We start from the raw sequence: 19,207 nt of genomic DNA, 5'->3' as shown, positions 1-19,207 counted from the left end.
CTGGCCTCCACCTCTTTCTAACATCCTAAGCTCCTGGCATCCCTGGAGTCTTGTCTCACCGTTGTACCTCTGTCAGTCTGTCTGTCTTTCCATTGCTATCAATCATTCGCCTTCTGTATCCCCACACAAACAAGGCCAGGTGCCGTTCAGAGTGTCAGGCCAGTACTAGGCTAACACACACAGCAGACGTGTTGGATTCATTCCCCTCCTCCCTGTCCTCTTTCTCCTCACACTGTTTGTTTTTTTGCTCCCTCCTAAGCTCCCTTAGAGATGTTTTTCAAAGCCACTCACTTTTTAATGGTCTCTTCTTCTTTTACTCTCTTCTCTCTGTCAGCCTTGCTTTCCTGACATCAATAGTTTCTTTTATTTGAGGACAAGATATTTTCTTGGTTCTTAGTTTCCTTTACTTTACTCACCGCCTTTCTACAATCACTCATTTCATGCTTTTTGCCGTCCTTTGTAAGTGCACAGATTCCTTGGAAAATACTAGCAGACTCAGAATTACAGAGCACCTTCCTACATGATACTTGCTACTCTATCCTGCGTTTCCATCATCATGCGGTTCTTTTTCTGGATGATTGCATAAAAATGAATTTGAAAAGTTCTGTGGAATAATTTTGAGAGATAGTACTTAAATCAGTCTTAAAAAAGACAAACTTGGTGCAGAAGTTTAATTAAAATTTTCTCCACTTACTCAGTTTCTTTTTAAGCAGAAGATGTGGATTTCCGTTAAAGTTTCTTTTGCAACCATTGCCGCTGCAGATCACAACATCATCAGTTCAAACTATTCCATGCATATACTGCCTCTCTCAGATGAAAATACATTGATCAGGAACAACTGTGAAGCCACTTAAGCTCAAGCCTGGCATGAACTAAAAGCAGCTTGAACACAGGTTTCTCCACTCTAAAGTGAAGTATGTTTTACCGCACATTTACTGCAGATAGAAACTTTCTTCTTGGTTGGTAAAAACTTTGCAGCTACCCACTGAACCAAGCTAGTTACCTTTTGGAGAAACGTTATGAGACAAACATTGATTCATATGGAATAACATTACATAAAGAATGCTTGGAGAAGACAAGGTAAGGCTTTCAAAACCTCAGAAAACTGTACCAACTGTTAAATCAAGCGATGATGCTGGTTCGCTGACACCAGCTCTGTTTCCACTGATCATAAAATTGTGCAAATTTGAATTCCAAAAATAAATTTGCCAAATAGGAACACAGCAATTTCGAAAAAACTTCCATCCATATCACACCTTGTGTACTTCTTAAAACTGCAATGGAAAAACATTTGTGCATCACATGAGTCACAGCAGTCTGTATGTGCAGCTGGATCCACCAGAGCTTTTTCAGTATCACACAGTTCATGAAATGTTCAATTTGACATTTAAAAGTGTTGAATCTATGGCTTTTATGTAAAATTACTGACTACAGTGTCACTAATATGCTGCATGTATATATGTAGCCACTGAAAGTAGAAGGGTCTTGTTGAGCTAATGCCTGAATAAGTCGCCAGCAGCTCCTCTAATGGCTGATGAGCGCTAGTACCATGGATGTAACGTCAATATTTCTCATGTTAGTGTTTACAGCCATTACTGCCATGATTTATAATGACTTATTGCAGGAACAGACTTGTTCACATGTAATTTTATTCCATTTCTTATTTAATGAAAACACTGCAATTCCAAAAAAATTATCGACATTAGAAGAATATAGAAAAGATTTTTGCACAAATTGGCAGCTACTGATGCCGTTTCATTGCTTAAAGTGACAGGAATAATGATAATGGAGGACTTCCATTAAAGTATTTAATTTTCTTCTCAAATCCCAGGCTAGACAGTTGAAAGATGGACACAGCTGGGAAGTCTAACAAGACAATATTTCCAAACATCTAATTTGGTTTTAACTGAATGGAGCAGTCTAGAATGTATCCATGATTAAGAATCAAGTCCAGAAAACCAGTCAGTTTACAGGAACAATACTCCTAAATAAAAGAAACCATGATATTGTTGAAAAAAAGAGAAAAGGATGATACCATGATTCTTGACGCAGTACAGATTTGTTTTGTGTTGGAAATGTTTGAACACCTGACCCAGTAAGAAAGAAAGTTGAATGCATGCCTGTCTGTAAAAGATTTTTCCTGTTTCCTACCTTATCGAGATACGTGTAGCTCCATATCTTTCCATCAGCAAAGACTCGAGAAATGATTCTTCCTTGATTGTCATACTCCCACTTCTCTGTGGTTGGACCCCTCTGGAGGCCGGTCACCTGTCCCGTGCTGAACACACACAAACACACCCAGTCAGTTTCACATTTCACAGAATTACAGCTAAAAGGTTGCAGTTAAATCTGGTGGATAATTTAACCTGTAGATCAGATGAGAACAATAACCCCTTTTCCAGCACAGATGTGTTTACCTGGAGTATGTCAGGTTAACCGAGAGCAGTTTGCTGCTGGGGATCCACAATGATGGGTGGCCCTGCGTGTCATAGATGATCTTTAACAGGAACTTTCTGTGGTCATCATAAACCTTCTCCGTTCGCAGTGTGCGATCATAATCCACAGACAGCAAGTTCCTTCCGTTTACCTGGATGTGAGAGGAGACAAATAAGCAATAAGGGACTGATCTTTTATAAAATGCTTTTGCATTGTGACACAGAAAACAGTCAGGGCTGTGTTTTGTGATCGTCTATCAACAGTGAAACTGTTCTAATATCCAGATTTATCTTCTATTGCTGGTTCCTTATGCTTCCTGTATTATTCGTCTGCAGGTTTCTCACGCTGTTCGTTACGATCATATACAAACATGCACACACGCAATGCAATGAGAAAGTTCACCTTTTATTTGAATGCAGAGATTTATTTATCAGGATATATAAAAAAAACCTCAGTAGATTCTACACTGTCGGTGTTTATTACACAAAAACAGCTAACATTTTATAGTCAGTGTGTGAAACACTGACTATAAAAACTAACAGCTCATTGTAAACCACTGAGGTTGCCAGGTGAGGGGGAGCGCCTGCTGATTTGTGACATTATATTCGAAAGGTTTTGGAAATGCCTAATTTTCCAGACACCAAAAAAACATTACCTTATTGCCAATAACTGACTGGGTGAATTTTTAAGCACTTGTTTCTAGAAGCAGTAGAGATCCAAATGGGAGTAGAAAAAGATGCAAAATGTGAAGTTTGTATGATATGTCCCCTTTAATCTATAATACATCTAACAAAAGTGTTAGAGAAAGAAGAAAAAAAAATAGCTAATGAATTTAACTTGTAATGTCCTAAAATTTAACTGTTCATCTGAATGTCGGTACCACAACCAATGAACTAAAACAAATCTCTGATTTGACAGCCATAAAATCTAGTAACATCCCTGTACCAACAAGCCAGGCTTAATCACCATCTAAATGATGTGCAGTTAAAATCCAATTTATGAAGACAGATGGCCCAGATCTGCAGCTAAGCTCACCTTATAGATCCTTGAAGCAATGACAAACATTGCAAACCGGCCAATCAATCGCTTACAGACCTCTTTCATTAAACAGAGAGTCTGGCTGGAAGATGTCCAAGGGTCCAATTTCTCACCTTTTCATTCAAGCTACTCATTCATTTGTGAATTAGGACCAGTTAAAATCAGTGAGGTGAATTAAAGGGGGATGAGGAAGATATTGGAACACTGGCCAGGAGCCACTTGGATGAAACACAGCACAGCTGAATAAAAGCCACAGTCTCAGCCGTAGACCAATAAATTTACAATGGGTTGGAGTCAGGTCTAGCCTGGCCATTGCCTTCTATGCAATTTCACTCAATTCTCATTTCCCTTCAATGTTCTCTGAGGGATTTCTCCGATTGAGTGCTATTTCTCCAGCCAAACAAACGATGACATTGATTTTTTTGCCCGGTTATTGTAGTCTGCCTATGGCTGTAGTTTAGCGTTGGGAGTGGAGGAAGTGAACAAAACCATTGAGTCTGTGTTGGCAACTCTTCCAAATATTGATCAATTAAAATCGGAGTAAGAGGACTGTTTAAGACATTTCATTGCTGTGAATCCACATCTTATCCATCCAGCTATTAATTTGAGGTCAACCTGAAGAATCTGGAGGTATTCTGCACTCTTATGTGCAATGCACCAGTTACATTGGCAGTGAAACTGAACCATCAGCGTGCTGGAACCACCACAGTGCTCCAAACATTGGTCTAGTTGCTAAACATGTAAATATTGGTCTCTTCCGACCATAAAGCTTTTTTCCAGAGATAAACAATGTTTGCTGCTTTAATTTCATGTGAGCTAAAAACAGGGATATTGGTGGTTGGTACCTTCTCTGTCCATGTTGACCTAAGACCAGCTTCACTGTGGTGAGCCTCGTGTTCCAGCATTTTCCAGTGTATTAACAAAATTCTGGTAAAATTGTGCCATTAATGTTTTATAGGATTTTGTCCATGTGTTTTTTGGCTGAGACATTGCTATTTTATACCCTGTGGTTTTGGATGCAGTACAGCTGGAATGTGTTTTGCTCTTACTTTTTTTACTTTCGGGAGAGTTGCTATGATGCGTAACTGTGTGGAACATTTACAACAGGTAGAAGCGGACGAGCATCTCAAAAGTTCAAAAAATACCTGAACTATGACCCCTACTCCCAGACGAGGTAAAAAGGGAGGCTTCATGGATACAGAGAAGAGAAAAAGGATGCTCAAACCGTCTCTTCCATTGATCGTAATTAGCCAGGATCATATCCAGGACTCCAACTGTCCAGCTTTCTAACCAAAAGGCCAGACAGAGATTTAAAGAGAAGCGGCAAAAGCAAATGAGGTGGATTAGCAGAGCTTGTCATCCAGAAAAAGCTTCTGTGAAATATTGTCTCTGTTGTCTGGATAATGAGCTGCTAGCATGACTATCGTACATCGGCAGTCTCCAGTCAGAAGCTTCTTCAGATTCTTTGCCACACTAGCTGCTATTGCATCACCATTCACAACCTCTCTTTAACGTGGTTGTGGATGCTGTTGTTATTCTTGGATTACGACAACATTTATTTCCCTTTGGGATAAAAAGGAAAAAGTATTTTTTCCTAGTTGCAACTAAACAATTTAACATAGATTCTCACATTAGCTGTTTTTATGACAATTTGACAAGACCTTGCAGACATCTATTTCTTTTTTTAAATCAAATCACTAAATAAACCTCTAGCCTAGCTTCACTGGTATCCTGGAAAAACCCTTCCTCACCTAGACAGAGTTTATTTGTTTAGGATTTCTAAAACTATTTTTAAATAAACTTACAAGGAGTTGCTTCTCTGACCCCAGAAAATAGAGGCCACACAGATACCAAACACATCCAAATACTTCCCAGAGCAAAAACGAAGCAGGTGATTGTCTCATTACTGGGGTCATGAATGTATTCCCATCTGCACACTCTTACTATAGATGATGACACAAATAAGATAAATAATAAAAGCTATGCTCTGTTGTCCAAAAGCAAGAATTTTGATTTTTCTTCTCACAGACGGCTTTGGTCGTGCTGTGAGCAGAGCGTTCCTGCGCTCTCCCTCCAACAGTGTAAAAATTTTAAAGTGTGAACTGGTAAATTGCCTGTGGGCATCAATATGACCCTGTCAACCCATCCTCCAATCCGGTGTGCTGCAGCTCTCAGCAGCCACTTGTAGAGCCTGCAGGTATACAAGCTGCATAATACATGGATGGCATAACCTTTTTTCCCTCATTCTTACAAGAATATGATAATAATATATCTGTGGGAGTATAAATTAAGAGAAATGTGATAAAATGAATTATGACACATGAATTTGACATGCTGGGGGAATCTTTTTCTTAGTACTTTTTTCATGCCCACTTTGTTACCAATATTATCTGCAGTGTTACTTCATAATTAATTTTTAGGAGCTGCCATGACATTTTTACGTACATGAGCAGGTGAGAATGGCTCAAAGCCAATCTGCCCTGCCTGCTTTCTTCTTCTACCCGTGTCCTATCATTTTTTAAAGTCATTTCTTTTACTATAGGAATAAAGTATTATAAAAATGCTCAAAGCTCCAGACTATTTCGATTTTATTTTATAACAGCAACATGATATTGTCCAGTTTCTGCAGCCAAAGACCTCAGCATGACCATAACCTGAACACGTTCTCCATCCTCTCCTCTGACCAGGCTGATTCAGAGCACAGACATCAGTGAGTCAGAACTGCAGTAGGACTGGACAATAAATCACTAACAATATAAATCACAAAAGACACGTGATCAGTGTCAGTAGGTAATATGTCTGATAAAAATGTAAAATATTTCACAGAACTCGGGTCCAGAACAACACAGATTTCTGGGAGATGTAGGCAGAGGAAAGGCTTTAGACACTCAACGTCTCACTAGGCTTGTTATTATATCATTACCATTACATTATATAAAAATAGTTTCAAATTAGCAATATTACAGTTTATTGCAATAACTTCTGGGGAAATTTCATCAACTAACTCACTCACTCAATGGTTACATAAAAAAAAACTATTGAGAAAATTGTGCAGCAGCAGTTTCATGTTTTGTCTCATAATTGTGTAAAAATATAAAGCAATGGTGTGGAGTGAAAACCATAAAAAGTTAGTTTGACACCAGTTTGACAGTATTTTTGAGATATTTAAATCAAAAAACAAATCTGTAACTATCAATATTGACTAATATGAAACACTTACATTGGGATATGTTTTTCAGCCATATTGTCTAACCCCACTCTGGAGTGACTTATAATCCAGAAAACAATCGATCACCAATCACCCTTCGGCTTTCTGCTGTTAAAGAAATCGTGGTCTATCACTATCCATAGTCAACATCTGTAGCTGAAGAGTACTCACCCTCAGCTTTCTCCCAAACACAATGACTTTTCCTCGGGTCTGCTCCTTCCTAAACCTCCACTCTACTAAGTTCTGGCCGTTCTCTCCTGGCAGGGTCATGTTACGCCGGGCGATCGTAGGGTTAGCAGCTCCTAAAGAGACATTAGAAGACATCTGGGGTTTACAGACACTGCAATATGCCGACTGGTGAAGGCTTTGAGAAAGAGGGACAAGTATTTCCTTCATCAATGCACAACATTAGCTACAGGATATGGTAAATAATTTAAACCTACCTGCCAGTATATGTGGCTCGGTCTGATAGTGTGTGTCCATCCCATTAGCATAGATGACCCTGAGTGAATGGTCATTACCCACTTGATAGCTGTTTCGAAGCTGGTCTGCATGACACAAGTACAAGCAAGAGATGCAGTTATCAATACGCCGTTACATTGCAACATTCAAAGGATTTACTGAAGAAGATATCAATCATGAACTGAAATGAGGATAAAGGGAGGAAAACGAAAAGCAGGGAGGGAAAGAGCAGCTAAAAGACAGAAAGGAGACAAAGCAAGGTGAGAAACAATTCATCTCTGGGCGAAGTGTTTGAACCTGCTAATGGAGCAGAGAGAAGGTTTAACATCCTTCAGCCTTTTTCAATTATGTTCCTCTCAGCCTCCCACAGGACTAATGGCAGCTTGTGCAAGCAGGACACAGAGTGGCTGACAGCACTCTTTTATCTTTGACTAAATATACACCCTGCTAGATCTATGCAACAATACAGCAAACAGAATAAAATAACTTGATTAAACAAAGGCCTGGCTAACCATTGCATTTGGCCTTTTCACTCTCCATTCACTCTCACTGCATTTCCACTCTGTTTTTCAGCTCTCACATCAGTCATTTACTATTGATTTTTTTGGTTCCGTTTAATTAATATAAAAACATTTTGGCTTGGTAACAGTGTACTGGAATTCTCACACTAAAATAAATATATACTGACAAGAATGCAACCTGGTTTTTATGACTCAGTGCAAGTCAAGTGGAAAAGTCTTAACAGTAAATCTTTACATTTTCCTATCAAGGAGCTTGATTCTGGAAATCTTATCCTCTGGGTTTTTTTTTCTTATAACATTTTTTCAACGTTAAAGTTATGACTAGTTACAAATTCAAGTTAATTTGTCCCAAAATCTCTAGTTACCTGACGGAAAGCTGGAAATAAAGAGAGACTTCATTTTTCAACATTTTTCAACTCAGTGCAAAGAAAGAAATGAAAATTATGGAAAAGCCTACACATAGCCAAAACCATAAACAAGATGCTGACAGATTTTCACCAAAAAAGATTGAAAACTGAAATTGATCCGAAACTGCTTTAATCTGGTATTGAACACTTTTACAACCGGATTACTGCAGTGTAACATATAATGTAACATAAAATAAATGTTACATTTCACGGGAAAAAGGTTCTAAAGTGACTTATCATTGTCTGATTTTTTTGCACCATTTGAACCTTTTTAAAAAGAATGTTTACACTGCATACATTACAAAAAGAAAAACTCTGGAAGAGCTTCAGAACCCTCACTTTAGAAAGATTGGAAAACTATTGATCCAGACCACTTGAAATTATTACGAGACAGTCGATCAAAAAGTCTGAGGCGGTTTTGCACAACACTTTACTCTCGTCAGTTTTTTTTCTTTGAAAATCATTTTATCGAATAACACAAAATAAAGTATATTTTCTGCTTCAACATTTCTCGTGTTTTGTGTGTGATGTAATGCCTGTGCAACTTCATGTGAGCTGAGCTTCAGAGTTCTAACTTTAACATGTCATGAGAAATACCTGAATATGTTTCCATTTCCAAGTTCTACAATAAAAAAAATAAATGATTTTTTTGGTAATTCAGTTAATTAAAATGGATAATTTTGCATAAAGTATCTTGCAGAATGTGAAATGACATTAGGAGGGGTAGGGTTATATTTTTATTGTCTCAGTCATTTCCCAGCACATTATCGCACATGGTGATCCAATAGAAACAACAGTTTACTGTAAATGTCTGCAAATGACCTTTGAACCTCTTGTTTCAACATATTCCGTTTTCTCAAGCAGTTAACTGCATCATTAATATGACTAAGTACAGCAGCTGAATTAGCTTGTTTACCGTCGCTGGCCTGCACCTGGACCTAATGGGATGCCACCTACCTACGCATGTAGGTAGGTGGCAGAAAAAACACAAATAAATGTAAGTGAACTGATGAAAGCAACACTTTAGTTGTCCATGACTTTGAATTAATCAGGATAGGAAGGAGGTACTCTCAACAGAGACGTCAATATCGTAGTCCTATATACGCAAGTATCTTTCGCACAGAAAAATGATACTGTATCGATGCTCATTATGCATTAACTTCAAGATTACAATACACAAGCAGAACAATTTAAATTGAGGAAGAAACTGCTCTGATTCCACTAGACTTGCAGCTCAAGCAGGATTCTTCTCTCTGTAGCATCAAATTTCACATCCAGTTTTAAACTTCTGAAGGCAATGTCCATCCAGATTTCACATAAACATCACCGCTAAAATATAATTTTCCAGTATTTATCTGACAAAGAATGACACACATTGCTGAAATGTACCAGTGTGAATTCGCTGCTCTCAAATAAAAATTTATGAGAATGGATTTTATTCTGGGTTACAGAAGCTTTGAATCAAAGTGCAAATGAAACAACATCTCAAATATATTCAGTCACTGTCAGAAAAGAAATGATCACAAAAAACAACACAACCTATTTTCCCATCTGTGACTTAATACTCATGTCTCTCAGTAACTGGAGTTTGTCTTACTTCTCTGATTGTTCAATTTAGTTTTTAAATTGTTTTTAATACCATCAGGTTACAGTGACTTACAGAAGTATTTGCAGCCCTTAGATTTCTTCATGTTATTTTATTTTGCTTGATGGACTAACACAAAACATTTTATGAATGCAAAGAGGAAGCAAAGAAATATTTTTAAGAGGCTTTTACAGTTTAAAAAATCTGGAAAGTGTGATGTACATTTATTTTAATCTCAACCAGATTTCTTCCAGGAACAGCCTGTATTTACACTGAGCCTGTTTACAACAGTGACATTACAAAAACTAGAAAATTCTCCAAAACTCTTTCAAAAGAAGAGATTGAACCTGGTCAGGCAAGCTGCCAAGACACTGAAAGCAACAATAAAGAACGAGTGAGAACCCGCAACAGAAAAAGTACTGGTACTAATTCAGATGTGGAAACAGGCACTGTAACAGAACACCAACATCTTTTGACATAATCCCAATAAATTTAACTGAAGTTTGTGCTAATAATAAATATGAATACTTTAGCAAGCCACTGTATTTTCATATTTTGTACAATATAAAACTTTGGCAGATGGATTTGTGAACAGTAACAGATTTTATTCCTTTTAATTTTTGCATGCAGCAGGGAAAACATTGGGAAAGGTGATAAAATCTAAAAATAAAGAAATAAAGCTACGGTACATTTGTTTGGATCTGACTTACTTTTATTTTTCAAAATGATCATAAGAATTAATCTGACCTTTCTTTATATCTGAGCTTCAGACTCAGTCATATGCATGCCAGTACCTTACCTTGCACCAAAGTGTAAAAGGAGTCTATTGACGATAGGTTTGTTGTTATGGAAACATCCTCATCCCTCCCTGACGTCTCTATGTCCACTGCAATGGCTCCTGAAGACATGTCGCCGTGGAGATTGGTGACTACGCCAGTGGGGAAGGTCACATTAGTCAGTCGACCCTCGCTGTCATAGCTACAAGGACATAATGCAGGAGAAGGAGAAAGGGGACATTAGATGTCATTACTGTAATGGATCTTGCAGATACAGAGAAAATTACCTGAATATACATACAGGCAGCAAGTCCTCACACTTATTAAGATGTGTAAAACGCCCTAAAATAGGTTAATCATTTGTCAAAGCAACATCACGAGCACGAACATTTCAGGAAGATTCAGATATGGTACATTTTACAGTTTTAAAGAAGAAATATTCTCAAGGCACGTCCAAGATTTCCTATACAATGAATGTAATTAAAGCATGTTTAAATTGATATTTTACCATTACCTTTATCAGGCTGTGAACCCTTAATTAGTAATTCATGCCATGACTTCCTGTTTACTAGAAGTATAAATATAACATGGCATATAAGCCCCTTTCACTTAAACACTCCTCAAAATAGGAATGAAAAGAGAACATGGCATTCCTGTAATGACTGTTTCTGAACTTTAACAATCAGGAAATAGCTACAAGAAAATAGTTCCTCACTGGCATCTGCCCATATCTACATATACTCATTGCTCAAAGTAACAAGTCTAAACTGAGAGAAGCAAGGCTGAGCGAGGTCTCATATTTATCTTCTCACCACACGTCTTCATCACACAGTGATGAGGAGGGTAAAAAAAACAGAGGATGGATTATTGTCACCATAACAACAATCCATAACCCACTCACTCACAAACATAAAAGTGCAGTGTTTGCTCATCGATACGAGTTCCTTAAATAAAACTAAGATTAATATTCTTTGCAGCAAACAATCCAGGAAGGATTTGGTCTGAAACAGAGAATAAATGAGTGGAAAAGCATCTCATGCCCGCTGTTGAGTACAGTAGGCATGAACAGGCGACGTTCACACAGCAACACTTGATGTTCAGTCCCAAATTTTTGCTGAAATCCAATTTTTCAGCAAAAATTGGATTTCAGCATCCAATTTTTCTCATTCATACTACTTATTAAATGTGATCAAAGTCAAACTTCACGAAGGACCTGCACGCGCAGAAGAAAAACGGAGACGCCACACAGAAGCACCTCGTTTAACTAGGTAATAATGGATGCCGTCTATGGATTGTTTTCAAATTGTTGAGCAATAGAAGCCGATAGTATTGTCTCAAGATAATAGCAATGACCTTTTGTAGAGCATTGACTGTAACTTCTGTAGATATGTCTATTTGGATGCAGAGACACAAAACATTATCAGAGTTTTCATAAGTGTAATTTTCGGTCATTTTTGACGTACAGATTTAACTTGTCTGGTGTCTTCTGGTGAACAATTATAACAAATCTCACATCAAAGATGTAAAAGTCTGATAAATTCCAACATGACTGTTCAGACTGCAGACTGGATATGTATCAAATTCAGTACCACACATGGAAGTGGAACAAGTCGCATATTTTTTTGGTGAAAATATCTGAATTGGGCCGCTCAGACCGATTCAAAAGTATCATAAACTCTTTGAAGTACCAGGAGACCTTAGAATAAAACCTGGTGTCCTCTGGCACTTAATTGAAGGCTTGTCATTATTGTTTTTTTCAATAGGATAATGATCCAAACATGTCTTCACATCAACACCAGAAATGATTCTAAAACTGACATAAAATCAACTTTGCTCCTTGGCCATTCGGAGAACTGAGTGCTGTCCTATTGGCAAACATGTTCATTTCAGCAAGTGAATGAATCAATCAATACTTACACTGTTATTATCAGTCTTGCTTTCACATCCCGTCAACAGTGCAGTCACAGCCTGCACTCTAGACCTTCCTTTACCCTCAATCTTCCATCTGCCCGATTAAAGCTGGACGAAAAGTCTTCTCATATGTTACCGCTGCCCCCTCATCCTGGATCTCCCTACAGCAAGACGGCTCCAGTCTGATTTCAACCAGCTTCTGAAGACTGTAAGTGCTTTCGATGCTATTCATCATCTCATTTGGTTTATCTCATCAGTTTCGCTGTTATTTGTGTGAACATGTCCCTCTTGAAAGTGAGACTGTGTGTTTCAAAAGGCTAACCTGCATCAGTAAAAGCAGAATATAACAGAAAAAATGCGCCAATGGCGACTTTGTTAATACTGTGCATGACCTAATACACACTCTAAGTAAAGGCTAGATTTTTGAGTGGGAGGCTATACAATGAAAGATGATTTATTCATTTGACACAGAAGAGATAGAAGGGCACTGTAGCAAACACACAAGTGTGTATTAAGAGTCTTAGTGGGAACACTTTCATACGTCGCCTCAAACCAGATCAAACCACAACACAGCTCCAACTGTGGCCTGAGGCAAGAATGGAAAAAAGACCAAATCACAAACAAAAACAATGATGAAGAGCAATGAATTTGTTCAAGTAACCAAACACCAATTTAACAAAAACCTGAAGCTCTTTTTTATGTTTAGTGTCAAATATAAGGAAGATTTCTTTATATTCGAATGAGGGACAATCTATTTGATGGACTCCTGGATTGTGTAAAAGAGCAGATAAATAAAGTAAGATTGTTTGTCCCTGCCAAAACCAGAAGATCTAGACTGATGGTGAATGACAACACATAATGTTCGGAGATGATCCAGAATGCTGCAGCTTGCTTTTTCACTAAAACCAGGAAGATAGAGCACATCAGCCCGGTTCTAAAGTCCTTCACTGGCTCCCTGTAGCTCAAAGAATAAACTTTAAAATACTGTTAGTTTATAAATCACTAAACGGCTCAGCACTACAATACATTAAAGATCTGCTGGTGTTGTATCAACTCTCCAGACCACTCAGGTCTTCTGGTTCTGGTTTGCTCCTCAGAACCAGAACCAAATGAGGAGAAGCAGCATTCAGCTTCTATGCACCACAAATCCGGAACAAACTTCCTGAAAACTGCAAACAGCCGAAACACTGAGTTCCTTTAAATCTCGACTAAAAACAAACCTGCTCAGAGTTTCTTTGAACCACTATAGATTGACCTAGTTGATGTGTATTGTTGATATTGATGATGTAATGTTTTCTCACTGAATTTCTCAATTGTTGACAGCAATAATAATAGTCATAATATGACTTTTTTGTGTTTTTATGATGTCAAGCCTTGTTGCTGAAACACAGGTGTCAAGTGAAGTGGACATATTATCTTCCCTATTGACCAAGGCATCAACAATGCAATTATTCTGGAGCCTAACTTCCATCCCCACATAGCTTTGCAGATTACATTCATGCATTTAGATGTGACAGTCAGTAGGTGGCTTACTCATAGAATGTAGTCCAGCCAATTTGGATGCTCTTGGTAGCCAGCAAGCCACTGTTGCCATGGTAAGTAAATAAAACCAGTTCCTGACCCTGAGCCGTGAGAGACTTTAGACCTCCATTAGTCCCGATTGTCAGCCAAATGACCTGTACATTAAAAAATAAAATAAAAATACAACCAGATAGTCAGATGGTTGTCATGAATCCAGAACAATCTGTGACTCATGGCCATCCTCAAAGAATGTAAATGTGCAAAAATGTGAACATCTCACCTGATTATCAGGAGCCACCACACGTACAGGCATCCTGTTAGTGTCTCTACGGACACGGAGCGTATTCCCGCTGCTGTCTGTCACCGCGGTAACATCCTCCTCGTTGCTGAGAGGATAGGAAAGCAGAAAATGAGAACAAACTGAACAATGCCTCAAAAAATGCATCATTATGGTTTTATGGTTTCAAAAATAGGGGAAAAAACAGTGAAAATGTCAAACCAACCTGTAGCTGAAGTTGTACTTAAAGTCTCCAGTAATCAGAGACATGGTGAACTGGTGAGTCCCATTCGAATCAAACACATAAAGTTCTTGTGAGGCTGGAGAAGCCACTTCATAGGAGCTGGGTCCTGAAGCCAGAGAGCCTGCAGATGAAGAGACTCTGATTGAAGAGAGACTCATATTTATTCTCCAGCTCTTGACTTTGCCTTTTTAAGCCAATGTACAGCGATTATAGCAGCCATTTGACAAACACTGTGATTACTGACCATGTTTGGAGATGCTTTCTACTGGTCAGTTCTATTGGACATTCATGAGTTCTGACTGGATTTCCAGTGAAGACTGAAATATTGTTGAAAATGATGTAAATTTGGAAAATAATGCACGGACTGCAACTTACTAATGTTACTACTTTAAATGACAAGCAGTAGGAACAATTTTTGGCCTCTATATTGAATGCTTTGTTATGTTCCCTCTAACATTTTCTTATTTTTTCCATTTTTTTCAGCTGGTATTTTGACAAGGAACTCCAGTGTTTATTTTTCCCCAACCTCCACGACCTAATCTGGCTCTGGTTCATTGACATGCGTGGAACAGCAAGGAGATGAACTGTATTAAACCGAAACTGAACAGTTTTAATTAAAACCACCTGCTAAATATAATTGGAAATATGTGAATACACAAAATGCAATAAAGATAGAAGTAGATCAAAGCACTGGAGTGATTAGTACAGGTGAAATCCTTGTAGAAGAAGACAGATACACTAATAATAAAACCTACATGATTGTTGCTCTGGGCTAAATAATTGTGTGGGGATTTTTGAAACACTTGAAAACAATTCTTGTTTGCTAAATGTTATTAAGTCATAATAGAAAATCAGCTGGATTTAAGGTTTCAACTCCAAAAGATGACTGTGTCTGAAATCCTTTAGATGACACTGTGACCTTCACATTTTGGGGTTTAGATTTTTCTTTCAGAATTAAGAGGTAATTAAATATAAAGTATTTCATCCTTACTGTGATAATAACGAAAACATGCTAGATGATTGTCCTTGGAGGACTCTCCCTAAAAATAGACCGAGAAGCATGAATATGTGTATTAACCTGATGAAAAGTGTGATCATATCAGCTCACATGCGCCTCCTGCTGGTCTTGCAGCTAGTGAGTCCTGAATATTTCAGAGTTCAGTGGGATCCTCCACAAACTCCTCAGCAGAAATGCAGCATTTATATGTGGAGGCCTAAAAATAGCTCCATCTATAAATGTTCGTACCGGTGCGTGGCTGGTTGCGTCTTATTGCCCGGATTCGAATATTTCCCAGATCAGCCACGTACAGAGTCCCATCCGGTGACACCACCAGAGATGAAGGGCCGCTAAGCCTGGCGTCTTTAGCGTAGCCGTCTCCTGTCTGATAGCAGTCACAGTTGGCATCGTTCTGCAAAAACAAACAGGAAGAAACCATCATTCCACAACGTTTTGTGAAGGAGCAAAACGTTGCAGGAACTCTGCAGTACCTTGCAGTCACAGTCAGATAGTGCACCAGCCAGATGGGTAATTTCTCCATCAGTGGACACCTAGAAGTACAGCAGCTATGAAAAATATGAAATAATACAGCAGCCTGGCATTTTGACAGAAAACAGAGGAACAAATGAGAGGTATTAGTTGCAAGTGTTGGATATTAGCAGAAAAACAGAAATATAAGAAGATATAATATTGACTCAGGGCTCTTGGTCACTGAATTATTTCAGTCATTATTTTAGAAAAGTGGCAATTTGTGAGTAAATCAGTTACATCTTTATTCTAACAAACTACCAGAGAGCGTAAGAACGTATCAGTCTTTTGAATCAATTGTTCTTAGATAATCAAATATGCAGGCACAATTCATGTGGTTCTTATGTAATTTTTTTTAATTTTATGTATTGAGGTAAAGTTTTGTGGTGTATGGCTTCTTAATCTTTTTAAATGTGTAACCTAATCTGTTTTTTCAGATAAAAAAAGTGTTTTATTTATTTTGATGATGGAAGAAGCTTCCCAATTTGTCTGCATTGCACTGTGATGTGTTGTATTTATACTGATTGCACCCTGAGGGACTACTAGCCTTTATGGGTAACTCTGGCATATTATGTGATGTGCACTGTCCCTTTTGAATTAATTAAACAGTATTCGCTACAATACATATTCCTGACGTAATTTGGAAATATTACTAAATGTGAGAGAGTGAATGTGCCATGAAAATGCGACAGATTACTTGTCGAATGCGGTGCATCTTCTTCTCATCTGTCTCTGCAATGTAGAGGATGCCGCTGTAGGACAGAGCGATGGCTGTCGCTCCCTCCAGCATGGTCTGCACCGCTCTCTTTCCCATGGTGTATTCTATACCAGGCACCTGGCAGTGCATGGGACGACCAGCCACTATACGGACCTGAACACACACACACACACACACACACACACACACACATGGGATAATGTTTTCTAATTCTACTTTGTTTTAAACATTTCCAAATCTTTCTGCTTACGGTGCTGAATTCAAAACTAATTCACACTTTACAGATAAACATCCCAATAAAATACAGTGGAGATTGAAGTCGTAACGTGAAAAAACGTGAAGAAGCTCAAGGGTATGAACTTTTTTAAAGTTAGATGTATGAAAAATGCAGATGTCAAACGTACCTGTCTGTTTTCAGTGATCTGAAGAACCACGTTGTTGTCCAGAACATAGATGGAGTTATCCATGGGGTTGATGGCGAGATCTGTGGGCCATTCTAATCGAACCTGAACATGGAGAAGAATGACAGCTTCATTTCCGTGGATCATCAACCATTACCTGCACATTAAATATGTGAAACTGGCAATTCTAACTGATGTGCCCTCCATATTTGATATAGACCTGAATTTTGTCACACAAATAAAAAGAAAAACAAACAACCTGCAACAAATACTAGAAGCAGCTGAATATGTGCGAGTGTGGAGCTGCTTCTTTACTTGCCTCCTTTCTGCTATATGCAATATCACACACTGTCAATCTGAAAATAAGGTGCAATAATAGTGTACTATTTCTGACTCTCACACTCCTGACTATGTTCAGCTTTAGGCTGTAAGAAAATACATCCGGACAACAAAGAGTTTCGCTGGGGATGAGGAGTAGAAAGAAAAACAGAATAGAAATGATTTCACCCAACAAAACTTCTTCTCTCATTAATAGATTCAAGCTTATCTGTGTTTTTTCAGCTTCACTGCATTCAGTCCCACCAATCACAACCAACAGGGGTTTACACTGGCTCCAAGCCTTCACTTTAAAAACAGCAGTGTGGTACAGTTACACTGTGGCTGTGTTAGAAATGCTCTGTATGTTAACCTGTCTTATGTGCATGCTGGTATCGCAGGTCAAAGGTCGTGCAGAGGTCAGGTCGTTGCTGCCCAGCACTGTGGAAATGATTCCGTTACGATCCACTTTCCTGATCATCGTTCCGTCCACAAAGTAGATGAGTCCGTTCTTATCGGCTGCAATCCCTGGAGAGCAGAAACAGATTCACAGGGAAACAGGAAGGGTGAAGACACACGTGAAAGTTTAGATACCACACAAAATAATTTAGAAACCTTTTAAATGATGAATTACTAAGATTTGACTTAAAATTGGTAGCACAGACACTGACCAATGACAGCAAATATGGGGTGGAAAACATTTTCCTAAATTTTGTATTTTAGGAATTTTACAAATTAAGAAGAAAAATTTAAAAGCTACTAAATATATTTGAAAAATGACAGTACAAATATAAATTAAGTACAAAGCAAGAAAAGAAAAAAAGCTCTTGTCTGCTACACTTGCAAAAACACAAAATCTTACCCAGCATTTTTTGTTTAGCTTCTAATGCAAATATCTTAATACACTCAAAATGAGACAAAAACCAACTTACAAGTAACTTATCAACAAGAAACAGGAGATTGTTTTAAGTGTGTAATTTCTTAATATTGATTAAAAAGTAGAAAATGCAACAGAAGATTATTTCATGTATAACAAGACATTTTTCCCATGAGTGAAATAATCTGCCAGTGGAACTGGTACTTTTTTAAATCGATAATTAAGGAATTATTGACTTAAAACATACTCCTATTTTACTAAAAAGTTACTTGTAAGTTATGTTTTATCTTATTTTGGTTGTACCAAGATACTTGCACTAGAAACTAGACAAAAATATTTAAATATTTTGTGGTTTTACAGTGTAGAGATATACAATGAACCTTTCAGAAGGATAAAACTTCATCAAATTCCAAGTGAATCAGGCTGGTTTTCCCCAGATAAGTACATTTTTATGCAACATCCGTTACACTATGTATAGTGGAAAACTACTGCAGTATTTATATTACACAGATTTGTGAAATGTAAATTCTGAAAAATCTGCACTTCGATGTTGGACATGGTGTCGTAAACATGTCATATTGATATTCTAAAATATTCATTCCTTGACAGTGATAGAGCTCAATAAGCTCCATAAGTGTCCTCAGATGTTGAAGGTATCCCTGTATGAACTGCTGAGTTTGGTGAAAGAATCACAGCGCTGATATTTTTAAATTACCACCTTGTCTGTCTGGACAGATCCACACAGAGCGTCAGAGCCAGTCCTGTAAATGATATACTGACCCACTTGATATTCTGTTCCCCTCAAGCACGAAAAGCATTCATAATTCTCCCAGGACAGATGTGGCTCCAGAGTGAAAAACTGTCATCACATGCAAAACTGCAGCACCGATCAGGAAGGAGCTTAGCTGTGAAATCTGTCTGCACATCCAGTTTGTGTCACCGGGGTTCAGTTTCAGCTGCTTACTGTTTAAACCTTAACTTTCCA

General features: G+C 38.0%; 1 protein-coding gene across 11 annotated transcripts in view; it reads right to left on the bottom strand.

The window, feature by feature from the left end:
• The window catches only part of LOC122829151 (teneurin-3-like), a 314,256-nt gene that overhangs the window by 11,246 nt on the left and 283,803 nt on the right, over nt 1-19,207 (bottom strand). For all 11 annotated transcript variants that reach the window (XM_044113478.1, XM_044113472.1, XM_044113474.1 and 8 more), the window contains 13 exons: nt 17,719-17,873; nt 17,034-17,135; nt 16,609-16,782; nt 15,875-15,934; nt 15,633-15,795; nt 14,369-14,507; nt 14,146-14,251; nt 13,878-14,020; nt 10,457-10,635; nt 7,126-7,230; nt 6,854-6,984; nt 2,418-2,587; nt 2,152-2,278 (listed from right to left, as the gene is read on the bottom strand). In XM_044113478.1, the coding sequence (XP_043969413.1) occupies nt 2,152-2,278; nt 2,418-2,587; nt 6,854-6,984; nt 7,126-7,230; nt 10,457-10,635; nt 13,878-14,020; nt 14,146-14,251; nt 14,369-14,507; nt 15,633-15,795; nt 15,875-15,934; nt 16,609-16,782; nt 17,034-17,135; nt 17,719-17,873 (1,754 nt within the window). The remainder of the gene's footprint in view (nt 1-2,151; nt 2,279-2,417; nt 2,588-6,853; nt 6,985-7,125; nt 7,231-10,456; nt 10,636-13,877; nt 14,021-14,145; nt 14,252-14,368; nt 14,508-15,632; nt 15,796-15,874; nt 15,935-16,608; nt 16,783-17,033; nt 17,136-17,718; nt 17,874-19,207) is intronic.

This window comes from Gambusia affinis, linkage group LG04 (genome assembly GCF_019740435.1).
Source record: "Gambusia affinis linkage group LG04, SWU_Gaff_1.0, whole genome shotgun sequence".
Taxonomy (NCBI): Eukaryota; Metazoa; Chordata; class Actinopteri; order Cyprinodontiformes; family Poeciliidae; genus Gambusia; species Gambusia affinis.
The sequence above is the reverse complement of the archived record's forward strand: the minus strand, read 5'-3'. Positions and strand labels throughout refer to the sequence as shown.